Source organism: Bufo gargarizans, chromosome 3 (genome assembly GCF_014858855.1).
Source record: "Bufo gargarizans isolate SCDJY-AF-19 chromosome 3, ASM1485885v1, whole genome shotgun sequence".
NCBI classification, from domain to species: Eukaryota; Metazoa; Chordata; class Amphibia; order Anura; family Bufonidae; genus Bufo; species Bufo gargarizans.
In genome coordinates this window covers 59,831,710-59,845,554 of record NC_058082.1, presented here as the reverse complement: position 1 = coordinate 59,845,554, position 13,845 = coordinate 59,831,710, and the positions used below count along the sequence as shown (strand labels likewise).

Below are 13,845 nucleotides of genomic sequence, written 5' to 3'. Positions count from 1 at the left end.
AAAACTATGATGAAATTGGAATTTTGCCCACCTTACTTCCCAAAAAAGGTAATAAAAGTGATCAAAAAAGTCGCATGTACGCCAAAACTGTAACAATCAAACCGTTATCTCATCCCGCAAAAATCATACCCTACCCAAGATAATCGCCCAAAAACTGAAAAAACTATGGCTCTTAGACTATGGAAACACTAAAACATGATTTCTTTTGTTTCAAAAATGAAATCATTGTGTAAAACTTACATAAATAAAAAAAAGTATACATATTAGGTATCGCCGCGTCGGTATTGACCGGCTCTATAAAAATATCACATGACCTAACCCCTCAGATGACCACGTAAAAAAAATAAAAATAAAAACGGTGTAAAAAAAGCCATTTTTTGTCATCTTCCGTCACAAAAAGTGTAATAGCAAGCAATCAAAAAGTCATGTGCACCCCAAAATAGTGCCAATTAAACCGTCATCTCATCCCACAAAAAATGAGACCCTACTTAAGATAATCGCCCAAAAATTGAAAAAACTATGGCTCTTAGACTATGGAGACACTAAAACATTTTTTTTGTTTTAAAAATGAAATTATTGTGTAAAACTTACATAAATAAAAAAAATTGTATACATATTGGGTATCACCGCATTCGTGACAACCTGCTCTATAAAATTACCACATGATCTAACCTGTCAGATGAATTGTGTAAATAAAAAATAAAAAACGGTGCCAAAAAAGCAATTTCTTGTTACCTTGCCGCATAAAAAGTGTAATATAGAGCAACCAAAAATCATATGTACCCTAAACTAGTATCAACAAAACTGCCACCCTATCCCGTAGTTTCTAAAATGGGGTCACCTTTTGGGAGTTTCTACTCTAGGGGTGCATCAGGGGGGCTTCAAATGGGACATGGTGTCAAAAAAACCAGTCCAGCAAAATCTGCCTTCCAAAAAACGTATGGCATTCCTTTCCTTCTGCGCCCTGCCGTGTGCCCGTACAGCAGTTTACGACCACATATGGGGTGTTTCTGTAAACTACAGAATCAGGGCCATAAATAATGAGTTTTGTTTGGCTGTTAACCCTTGCTTTGTAACTGGAAAAAAAATATTAAAATGGAAAATCTGCCAAAAAAGTGAAATTTTGAAATTGTATCTCTATTTTCCATTAAATCTTGTGCAACAAAGTTTGTAAAATCAGTTTTGTATACCTTGAGGGGTGTAGTTTCTTAGATGGGGTCACTTTTATGGAGTTTCTACTCTAGGGGTGCATCAGGGGGCTTCAAAAGGGACATGGTGTCAAAAAAACAGTCCAGCAAAATCTGCCTTCCAAAAACCAAACGGCGCACCTTTCACTCTACGCCCCGCTGTGTGGCCGTACAGTAGTTTACGGCCACATATGGGGTGTTTCTGTAAACGGCAGAGTCAGGGCAATAAAGATACAGTCTTGTTTGGCTGTTAACCCTTGCTTTGTTAGTGGAAAAAATGGGTTAAAATGGAAAATTAGGCAAAAAAATGAAATTCTCAAATTTCATCCCCATTTGCCAATAACTCTAACAAAGTTTGTAAAATCAGTTTTGAATACCTTGAGGGGTGTAGTTTATAGAATGGGGTCATTTTTGGGTGGTTTCTATTATGTAAGCCTCGCAAAGTGACTTCAGGGCTGTAGTGGTCCCTAAAAATTGGGTTTTTGTAAATTTCTGAAAAATTTCAAGATTTGCTTCTAAACTTCTAAGCCTTGTAACATCCCCAAAAAATAAAATATCATTCCCAAAATAATTCAAACATGAAGTAGACATATGGGGAATGTAAAGTCATCACAATTTTTAGGGGTATTACTATGTATTACAGAAGTAGAGAAACTGAAACTTTGAAATTTGCTAATTTTTCCCAATTTATGGTAAATTTGACATTTTTTTATGCAAAAAAAATATTTTTTTTTACTTTATTTTACCAGTGTCATGAAGTACAATATGTGACGAAAAAACAATTTCAGAATGGCCTGGATAAGTCAAAGCGTTTTAAAGTTATCACCACTTAAAGTGACACTGGTCAGATTTGCAGAAAATGGCCTGGTCCTAAGGTGTAATAAGGCTGTGTCCTTAAGGGGTTAAATATTTATGATTACCATTTCTAAATTTATAGGAAAGTTAATAAAATAATGACACAATATTAATAGCAAATATTTTTTAAAGCTGGAGTCAGAGCCGATATATATTTCTACCAACTCCGACTCCACCCAAAACCAGCTCCAACTCCAACGTCACATCCCTGCTCTGTGCCTAAGAGAATCTTGACTACTATTGTGGTTGATTATTCATTGTCACAAATTTAAAGAAAGACACAATACAAAAGTCAGAAGAATATAAGTCTTTATTATATCAATCTGCATGTCAGCTAGTATTTTACTGTAACTACAGCTCAGATGGGATACAAAAATAAATATCATGCATAATACTTATGTCACATTATCGTGCTGGTGTGATGGTCAGTGGTGATGATAACAAGAAATACGTGACTTACTAAGTATTAACATAGACAGCGACATAAAATAGCAGTTCAAAGGATTGCATGAGATAAACATGGCTTCTTTCTACCAGAACTAGTGGCATTCTTGCCCATAGGCTGTTAGTTATTGCAGCTCAGCTCCATTTACTTAAAGGGGTTGTGCTACCTTTTTAAGTTTTCATCTATTCACAGGATAACGGGATAACTGTTTGATCTGTGGGGGTCTGACCACTGGGACTACCACGATCCTGAGAACAAGGGTCCTGTTCCCATTCAATTGAATGGGACTGGGCCCAACAAAGGCCATGTGACCGATGGACTTGATGTTACATACCTCTTAAGAGGCTGCAGCACTCACCTGAGCACTGCAGCCTTTTCATACAGTTGATCGGAGGGGTGCTAGGAGTCTGGCCCCCACTGATCAGATATTGATGACCTACCCTGATGATAGGTCATCATCAATACTTAAATCCTCGAAAACCCCTTCAAAGGAAACTGAGATTAAATTCTGTGCACCACCCATGGAGAACAGTGATGCTACTGTATTTCTGTGTCCATATTTTTCTAATCTTGTACAATCCCCGTAACTGTACAGCAGCAGCTGCTAGAAGACATAATGTCATTCAGTTAAATTGCTCTTGGTAACGTCAAGTTTGGTTTAATGTTAGAGCACATTTTCAGTCTTCTGCCTGACTTATTGATAAGCGAAATATCTGCATAGCTCCTCTCCAATTAATTTAATGACTTTGCATATTACTGAGTCTTCTGACCACGAAGAACAGGCTGAGGCTACACCAAGCCTTTTTGGAGCACTTTTCATTGATATTAAAAGGGTTCTTCAGGCTTTAAAAAAAATCTTTCCGCCTTCTGCTCTGTTATGCGAAGATAGTTTGGTCAGCGCTTACCTCTCTGTTGGGCAGCTGATTCCGCAGTCTCCGCTGCACTCATACTGGCTGCAGGCTCTTCTGCATAGGTCCCCACCGGATGTGTTCCCAAGTCTTCCTGTTCAGCTGCAAATACTGCATATGCAGCTGAACAGGAAGACTCAGGAACACATCCAGTAGCAGAAGAGACGGCAGAATCAGATGTCCAACATAGAGGAAAGTGCTGACGAACTCTCTTCCCATAACAGGGCGGAAGGCAGATTTTTCATCTGCTGTTGGTTATACTAGGCAGAGACTTGTATTCTCAGTTATACTAGGCGGAGACTTGTATTTTCCCTGGGAATGGTTATCCTCTCCCTAGCTGTGAGCGTATCCAATCAGAGCGCATCGCTCTTAGTCAGGGAGAATGAGCTCAAGTTCTCGCGAGAATCATGACAACTTGAGCATGTAGAAATCTTTGAGCTCATTCTCCCTGGCTAAAAGCAGGGAGCTCCGATTGGATACGCTCACAGCCAGGTAGAAGATAACCACTCCCAGGGAAAATACAAGTTTCCTCATTATAATATAAGGCGCCAAAATATACGGGGCCAGCAGCGGACGTTCTTTCGAAAAAAAAAAAAATGTGCCATGGCATCAGTGGGGGCCGCCCTATAAGGTAGGATAATAATCAGACTAGAGCTAGCCTGATGAAAGGTCCTCTGGAGAACCTCTATGAAGTGACAGCTGTAGTCCAAAACAGTAAATCAACTTGTATGCAATCGTGTGCATTGCAGTTGTCAATCAAAAGTGCTGCAAAAAGTCAAGATGTAACCCAAGTCTTGGTAAGAGTCAGATCTTCAACAAACATGTGCCTGGCTGATGATTGCATTTAGGTTACATTTAAGAATGTGTTTGTATGTTATAGTGTAGATCTATCTTGGTGTGGAGTGCCATGTTGTTTTGCTAGGCAGAATGAACGAGTTCTTAGCAGGCACCTGTTAAGAGAGGTTCTTTTTTTTTTAAGCAAGTCTTCAGTCATGGGTTGTGCCAAACAACTGAAGGAGGAATGAAAAGATGTAGATGATGTCCAAGTAGATGTTCAGCGCTCCAAAAATGTACTCCTCAGGACTGAGCGTGTAACGTCGGCTTCCCATCAACATCTGAGTGTCAAATGCAAGAAACTGTGGACAGGAAGAGAAGCTTTACAATCAGTGCTCAGAAAAGATTTAACATATAATTATCTACATGAAAAAAATAATAACACAATACGGGGTGACAGTGACTATCTATATACAATGTTAGGATATGAATGTCGTAGAAGGGGGCCCCTCCACTTGGGTCCCTCCTCTATAACTCAGAACACGAATCCTCTGGCAAACAGCAGCACTTGCTCTGGTGGACCTGGCCAGCATGTAATACGACATGTCTCCTGCAGTGGTCGCTGCAGGAGAAATGTATGGCCAGACTTGGCTTCCTCTCACAATAATAGCTGATGGCTGAGGGTTAGAGAAGCTAGACCTGAAATATTTTTGAACATGTTCCTCTCTAAAAGAGAGATCTTTTCAGTAATAGTCCATGAAAAAGTGCCATGAAATTATAAGTCTACATTACTGTCTAGAAGACACTTGCCATACACTCTTTTGTGAATAAACCACCTCAGCTTTGCTGACTGTATCTACCTGGAAGGCAGAGGGAGGAGGCTGTGAATGCAGATTAGTGTCTTTTAGCCCAGCAGGTCAGACGTTTAAAGGGAATCTGCACCATCATCTTGGACTATTATCTGCCTTTATACATGAGTAGTACTGCAGATACGGAGTCCAGATCACTATGTGTTATTTTCCTATTGCCTCCTCTTTTCCGCTGTCAGGTTTAAAACCTGTGCTGAAATACATTGTCAGGACTGCTGTGCATGCGCCCAGGAGTCCCTTTCATTATGTAAGCGCAGCAGTCCTGACGGTGTATTTCAGCGCAGCTTTGAGTATTGACAGTGGGGGAACGGAAGGCAGTAGGAAAATAAAAATGGGGTCCTTATCTGCAGTATTGCCCATGTATTAGGGCAGATTATAGTATTACTGGTTAAAACAAGTTATCCTTCATCCACTGGATAGAGGGTAAGTGTTAGATTGGTGGAGGTCTGACTGCTGGGACCTCAGTCATCACAAGAAAAGGGCTTCTGTGTCCCCCACCCATCGAACTCCTACAATTCTAATAGTTATCTGTTATCTAGTGGATAGGGGATAACTTCTTGTTACTGGAATACCCCGTTAAGTTAAACACAAGTATTTCCTGCACATTTTTATCTCTTCAGGATGCCGAGATTTTTAAAAGTTCTTTAGTTTCAGCATTCCAAGAACCATATATTTTTTTTATTTTCACATAGCCATATAGGGGGGGGGGGGGGGATTTTTTCAGTTGACTTCAGGCTAAACATAAAGAGTATTATCCTGGCAGTGCCCTGGTGTTCACCCTTTTCAACCCCTATATAGAGACCAGACCTCTACATCCTAAAAAAGTCTTGATGTGATTGACAGCACCAAGGCATCAGGCAAAACTCGTAGTCAGAAACAGGGCGAAGTCAGGGCAGGCAGAGTACATGCAAATCCGAAAAACAGTCTGAAGGTCAGGGCAGGCATCTCAGTGTCGATAAGATAATCAGGCACAGTTTGGGTCAGGCAGTGGAGGATCAGAATCAAGAGTCAGGAAGAGGTCGGTATACGGGCAGACAAATGAAAAAGCACACCTTTGCAGGAACTAGCAAGCTAGATTACTTCTATTGCTGAGAAACTCTCCCTCAGGGGAAGTATTTTTTAACTGATGACCTATCCTCTGAATAGGTCTTCAGTACCTGATTGTTTTGGTCTGACAACCAGAACCCCCATCGATCAGTGATGCAACCTTCTCCCCGCTCACCAAGCACAGCACCATACCTTGTATAGTGGCTGTGCTTGGTATCGCAGCTCAGCCCCATTCACTTGCATAGGCTGGATAAGTAGTAGGGTGAGCACACTGGCCTTTAAGAGCCGAGAAAAATGTGCCCTAAAGGGCAGACAGGAGAGGCCTTGTTGGCAAGCGTAGCAGCAGAAAACTGAACATGGGATTCTGGTGGCCAGGCGTGCTGCTGGAGGGCAGAAGAGGGACAGCGGGTCTGGAATGCCGGAAAGGCAGAGGCAGCAGTGTGGTGAGTGGAGCAATGCCCATGCCCACCAAGGGAAGAAGGATGGCAGTGGCACGGGCCACCGATGTAAAGCTTTTATTCATCTTTTTATTCATATAGGAAAATATGAAATCTGTAATTTATTTTTAATGGCATGCATTGTACAGTGTAAATTACATAACTTTTGTTATACAGGTTTTTTTAATTGCAGCAATACTAAATGTGTATACGGTAGTTTGCATCATAGTTGACTGCTTTTGTACAATGAAAGCATGTTTTATGTTGCAGCATTCTAAGAACCATAGCTTTATTGTTTTTCTGTCAGTGAAACCAAATTAGTTTGTTTTTCAGCTTAAGTTGTAGTTTTTACTAGCAACATTTGGGGAACATGTAGATTACTAATGGAATATTACATTTTTTGGAGGGGGATGGGGAAAAAAGTACATCTTCATATATTTATGACTTTTTATTTATTTTTTATTAGAGTTGCGTCAAGACCAAATATGTTTTTCCTCCAAATACGTTTTTACCTACACTGTATCCATCCGCCTCTTGTGCATGGACCTTTATCATGTGACTATGATGTCACTAAAGGTCCTTTCACTTCTTCTAAGTGCAGAGCAGAAATATGTCTCTGGACCCAGGGGCCAACCGGTGGATTTACTGGTTTCCCAGTGGGCCATTGCAAGCCTGTCTCTCTTTATCAGTGACTTCCTATAGGGAATGAGGACCTGTCACTATTCTTGCACAATCTGAGACCTTTCCCCACTCACAGCAGGTCTAGAAAAGTGAGTGTGGCACGGGCGGGAAAGGGGACAGACCGACATTTACCATTTTCTAAGCCTGTTTCAGGCGTAAAAAAGGTCTGAATGTAATACAGCTCTGAAGCTGTCTTATATTTAGAACTGACGGAGGATCCGCCAAAGTTCTAACAGTAGATAACAGCATATGATACTGTACTTATTCACACTTACCATGGTAAACACTATAGCCCCAAGAACAGCATAGACCGCGTGAAGCCATGGTACCTGGAAAGACATTCAGTAATTACCGTAATATTTTGTAGACTATGAAGAATGAAGGAATTACTGCTAAATCAAGGAAGTACAGCTGAATAAGGATTCAAGAAATACACAAATATATTAATCTTACATAAAAACTGTGAAAGGGCTGGTTACTTACATATTGGAATGGAATTAGGATGACAAGGAAAAGTCCACTGATTAGAAGTACCATGACCAGCGTAAAGAGGACGCCATGATAAGAAGTGAAGTCAACCTGTGAGATGGAAGATATGAGATATGAGATGCTCTATGGGTGTAGAGCATTTGTAGTAGTCCTATCTACAATGGAAACAACTTGTAATGATATATTAAGTCAAGCTTTTACTGCTGATTCCTCTGCTGCTGTTGTTAATGGTTTATAGTCACACAGACAGGAAGAAGTAGATATGTTGTGGTCTATAGTGCTGTCCTTTTACGTGGGATCATTTAGCAGGGGACCGATTTTATGGGAACGAGCAAAATGTTCTTGATAATTGCCTGATCATAGACAGATCACTACAGTGATCACTTGTCCCCTTAGGGGTTGTCTTGGTGCTTAATACTGAGGACCTATCCTTATCCTTAGGATAGGTCATCGGTATGTCATCGGTGGGGGTCTGACTCTTGGCATCCCCACTCATCAGCTGTTTGATGCACCGTTGCCTCTTCCTAGGGCTGTGATGTCACGTTCATCGTTCACATGGCCTAGGCTCAGCCCAGCCTCATTCATGTGAATGAGGATGAGCTGCAATACCAAGCACAGGCTCTGTCCAATGATCATAAGCTGTGAGGAAGCCACGGTACTGATTGGCAGGGGTCCCAAGCATCGGACCCTCACCGATCAGATACTGATGACCTATTTTGTGGACAACACTTGGCATAAAAAGTCGTAACGGCGGTCACTTATGGGCGGTGCATGGATTTCCATTTCACATAATGAAACCTGGTGTGATCTAATGATCTCTTACCTTGGTTTGGTAACTGAACAAGGTTACAGTGAGGCAGACAAGAGCAGTGATTCCAAGACACACAATCACAGACGTGGTGTTATAATAGCTGAGAAGAAACAATATGGGAAAAGGAACAGATAGAAATTACAACACGTCAACCTACTGACCGGAACTTTGGAGATGGTATTATTAAAGTGATCATGGAATGATTGTGTGGGACGCTTCTTCATAGTATTGAAAGTCAGTGTGTACCCAAATGTGAACAAGCAGGGGTTGTTGTTGTAAGGTGACTACATGCATCCCAGTTCTCTTACTTATTGTTATTATTTGTCACTAGAGTGCTGATGATGGGGGTTACACTATGGAGATTTCATTTTCACACCTTCAGACATGTTGCCCAAATTCAGGCTTCCAATTATGGCAGCCTGGATTCTGCCAATGGACTGTATAAGCATTCTGTCTTAAAATAATAATATGTCTACAGAAATTGTAGATATTTTCTCATTTTACAGCTTTATTAGAAATGGAAAGCTCCTACTGCTAAATAATGCACGAATAGCTAATATTACATTTCCTACTAATTCATTCATGACACTTTAATCCTACAGATGACCAGAAATCTGGAAATGAAACAGTGCTTATTTCCACCTCGCTCGCTTCATAAATGGTGAAAGTGTTGGAAGCGATACCGTTTGTGAGGGGAAGTGTATATTTTACATTGGTCTCTATTGCAGGCAATGGGAATGTCTCTTCTGTGGCAAACTGTCCCGAGATAGAGGCCTTTCACACAAACCAATAATTGGGAACAAATAATGTCTGTCCCGATCATTGTCCCATGTAAGGCTGGGTTCACGTCACGTTTTTTTATGTATACGTTAAAAGGATGCCTCAGGCATCCGTTCACCATAGAGTTCTATTGTAAAAACAAAACGTATACTATTTTTTATATTGTAAAAAAAAGTATACGTTATTTTACCGGACTCTGCAGAATACAAGAACGCGGTGTGCGGTGGAAACGGCAAAAACTCTTGTTTCATTCTCGTCTTGACTACTGTAACGCATTACTAATCGGTCTCCCTCTCACTAAACTCTCCCCCCTTCAGTCTGTCCTAAATGCTGCAGCCCGGCTCATCTACCTATTCACCCGCTACACTGATGCTACTAGTCTGTGCCACTCACTTCACTGGTTGCCCATCCACCACAGAATACAGTTCAAACTTCTCACCCTCACCCACAAAGCTCTCCACAGTGCTGCACCTGCATACATTTCCTCCATCATCTCTATCTACCACCCTACTCGTGCTCTCCGTTCTGTTAGAGAACTAAGATTACCATCCTCCATAATTTGTACCTCTCACTTCCGTCTTTAAGACTTTTCTCAAGCTGCACCTACTCGATGGAATACTCTATCCCAGAATATTAGGTCAATTCACAACTTCTCCACCTTCAAACGTGCCTTGAAAACACATCTTTTCAGGCAGGCTTTTCAAGCTACCTAAAATAACTTTTTCCAGACTAAACCTCTCCCCCATCAACCCCTCTGGCCTGAACTCGATCCTCTAACAGTCCCAAACCTGAAGCAAATCGTCCGGCACCACTTTTTCAGTTCAATAATGGCTCAAATCCTACGTATCACAATCAACTACCTTATGTGTCACCCCCCATTCCTTACAGATTGTAAGCTCTTGCGAGCAGGGCCCTGACTCCTAGTGTTTCAGTTGCAGATTAGGCTGCTTTCACACTAGAGTTCGGGTGTCCGCTCGTGAGCTCCGTTTGAAGGAGCTCACGAGCGGACCCGAACGCCTCCGTCCAGCCCTGATGCAGTCTGAATGGATGCGGATCCGCTCAGACTGCATCAGTCTGGCGGCGTTCAGCCTCCGCTCCGCTCGCCTCCGCACGGACAGGCGGACAGCTGAACGCTGCTTGCAGCGTTCGGGTGTCCGCCTGGCCGTGCGGAGGCGTGCGGATCCGTTCAGACTTACAATGTAAGTCAATGGGAACGGATCCGCTTGAAGATGTCACCATATGGCTCAATCTTCAAGCGGATCCGTCCCCCATTGACTTTACATTGAAAGTCTGAACGGATCCGCGCAGGCTACTTGCGCACTTGCAAATTTTTTTAAAGTTATTAATGCAGACGGATCCGTACTGAACGGAGCCTCCGTCTGCATTAATATGATCGGATCCGTTCAGAACGGATCCGATCAAGCGCAAGTGTGAAAGTAGCCTTAGCCAGTTACTTTTGTTTTGTACATGAACCCTATGAATTTCTAAAGCGCTGTGGAATATGGTGGCACTATATAAATATATGAATATTATTATTTCTAACATATACGTCAAACGGAGGCATAAAACGTGATGTGAACCCACCCTAAGGCTGCCGTGGACGATCTGCATTCGGTTCATTGCTAACTGCCGGGCCGCTCCTATATTTGTCAGCTGGCACCAGTACATGCTACTCGTTTCAGATATTATGTATGGCCTGGCAAGTACACGTGCAGCCTAGCAATTAGCGGTGAGCCATATGTGGATCCCACTGCCGGAGCTGCATCATGTACGAGCAGCCTAAACATTATTCACCCAACAAAGAGGCAAACCCACGATTGTCAGGTGATCGCATACTTTATCCAGCACCAACCATCATCATTGGTTGGTCAAACATTACTCTGTGTAAACTGTAAGCTGCCAGCAAATGAAAACACTATGGGAAAGAACGATCACATTACAGATCATTTGTCCTCCTATTCCCATTGATTGCCACATGTTAGCAGCAGTTAACGAGTGCCAATCCTCAACTGACACTTGACAAAGGGCCCCAATTAAATAAAGTTCCTTTTGCCACGTGCATTACTTAGGCCTCATGCACACGACCGTTGTTTGCTTCCGTGTCTGTTCCGCTGATTTTAGCGTTTCAGGTGCAGACCCATTCATTTCTATGAAGCCGTTGAAAATGCGGATAGTGCACCGTTTGCCATCCGCATACGTGATCCGTGGTTCCAGTCCTTCAGAAAAATATAACCTGTCCTATAATTTCTGCGGAAAACGGTTTGCGTACCCTTTCAAGTCAATGGGAGCTCTAAAAAAACCCGGAGGCACACAAGATTGTCATCCGCGTCCGCGTCCGTTTTATTCCTATCATTTGTTTGGGAAACCTTTTTTTTACATTCCTTTATGTCTGGTGGTCCTCCAAAAATAAAGGAAGACTCACGGAAACAAAAACGGATCATGGAACAACAGAACCCCATTTTGCGGAACGGAACACAACGGTCGTGTGCATGAGGCCTTAGGCAGAGTTCACACTTCAGTTATTTGATCAGTTATTTCCGTCAGTTATTGTGAGCCAAAAGCAGTAACGAAGCCTTCACAGAGATCAGGTGTAATGGAAAGATTTGCACCTGGTTTTGGCTCACAATAACTGACCAAATAATTGAAAGTGTGAACTCAGCCTCACATGTGAAAAAAACACTAGACGGAAATTGGGCAAATTGGATGTGTCTAGCTAATCATATACAAGAGTTTTTGTAATACTTTTCAGAGTACGTCCAAACGGGACTGAAATGCTGCGGTTCTGCGTGCCGCAAATTGGCAGCTCTTTACAGCACCAGCAATTTAAGAAATTTCATGCACACACGGCGACAAAATCTGCAGCATAAATTGATCTGCAGTGTGTTAACTTATAATGTAGATTTCCAATGCAGCAAATCTGCGGCAAAATCCGCAACGAGTCTGCATAGAAATCATGTAGATTTTGTTGTAGAATTCTCTGAAGCAATTACATCCCATGTGGACATACTTTTAGGCTGGGCACACAAATGACTGGATATGTGCAGATTTGTTGTTGCGGATTTATATGTGGCAAATCCACAGTGTTGCACAATACCAGCAAAGTGGATGAGATTCTTTAAAAAAAAAAAGAGTCATTTGACTTGTGGTGCGGATTTGATATCTGCAGCTTGTCAATTTATGCTGTCGTTCTCCCCGGTTGATTTCACCCTTTGCAATGGTGTGTGTCAAGAATTGTGTTGTGAATTTTGTCTAAATAGTGGGTCATAAAACCAGGGGTGAGATTCAGTCCATCACCTAATGACTGGAATGTAGTCATCATTTTACATTCCCAAGTTTTCCTGACTCTGTCATTCTAAAAATTCCCTTTGAGAATGGTTGACTTAAAGGGAACCTGTCACCAGTTTTATGGTGTCCTAACTAAGGGCAACATAAATAAGTGACTGATTCTCTTAGCAAAATGTTGGGTTACTTTCTTTAATTGACCCAGTCAATCTGCCTTGTATTGATAAGCTCCAGCTGATAATGATGAGTCCTGAATATTCATGAGCTCCTGACTCTCCCCGCCCACCTGCTGCTGATTGACAGTTTGTTTCCATAGGAATCAGCAGCAGGTGGGCAGGGGAGGGGCTATATCTCTGAATTATATATACGCTGGACTCAATGACATCACGCTGGACTCAAATCAGCTCATAGCATGCGGCATCTTTGTCTGTATATTATGAGGTAACCATCTGTCACACCATTAAGTGAATACATCTAAGGCACTTTTTAGTAGTTAATGATTGTATATAATTAGTTAGATTATAATCAAATATCCACATGACAGGTTCCATTTAAAGATTTTAATTCTCAAAGGGAATTTTAAGACCCACTATTTAGACAAAATTCACACCTCCCTCAGTTGGACTCCCAATCCCTAATCTACCTTGTCTCCACTGACCATGTCTACTGTATTACACTGGCCGATTTCTTGCATGAACGATCATCTTGCAGTGCAATACTGCCGCCGAATGCCCAATGAACGAGCAAACTCACTCGTTCAGCGGGCAATTCTGATTTTTAAGCATGCTATCTAATAGTGATCTACTGCCGGCAAACCACTAGACAGTATGAGGGCGAGCAATGGCATAGCAATTGCTCCTCTCCATGCTGCGGAGGAGAACGCTCCTCCACTAGCTAACAGGTGTTTGCTTTGAAGGAACCCTCCCTACCGACAGTCGCTTTCTCAATCGGCCTGTGTAATTTAAGTGTTGTACCTGCTTCTCAGTCTTCCATTTGTAATCTTGCCTGAAGAAGGAGACTTTGTGCTCTGAAAGCTTGCAATGTTTTTTTCTGGTTAGCCTATAACTGTATCATTCCCTTATCCTCCCTGACGGTATTCCCGAGCGTGACTCGGGGTTAATTTTCACTGCCAGGAGCGGTAACCCCGAGTCACACTCGGGGTAACATTGCAGAGTCCTTTCACCTTCTGCTGGCGATACGGCGATGTTCTCCGCTGAGAGCAGACCTGCTGACGTCATAACATCACGTGGCACTCCTAGATCACGTGGATCGGAAACAGG

General features: G+C 42.1%; 1 protein-coding gene across 1 annotated transcript in view; it reads right to left on the bottom strand.

Annotated features, from left to right (window-relative positions):
* Positions 1 to 4,206: 4,206 nt before the first annotated feature.
* Positions 4,207 to 13,845, bottom strand: part of FAIM2 (Fas apoptotic inhibitory molecule 2) — a 62,518-nt gene continuing 52,879 nt past the window's right edge. The window contains exons 9-12 of the mRNA XM_044288046.1: positions 8,516 to 8,603; positions 7,687 to 7,782; positions 7,479 to 7,532; positions 4,207 to 4,531 (exon numbers count right to left, since the gene is read on the bottom strand). Coding sequence (XP_044143981.1) covers positions 4,382 to 4,531; positions 7,479 to 7,532; positions 7,687 to 7,782; positions 8,516 to 8,603 — 388 coding nt within the window. The 3' untranslated portion in view covers positions 4,207 to 4,381. The remainder of the gene's footprint in view (positions 4,532 to 7,478; positions 7,533 to 7,686; positions 7,783 to 8,515; positions 8,604 to 13,845) is intronic.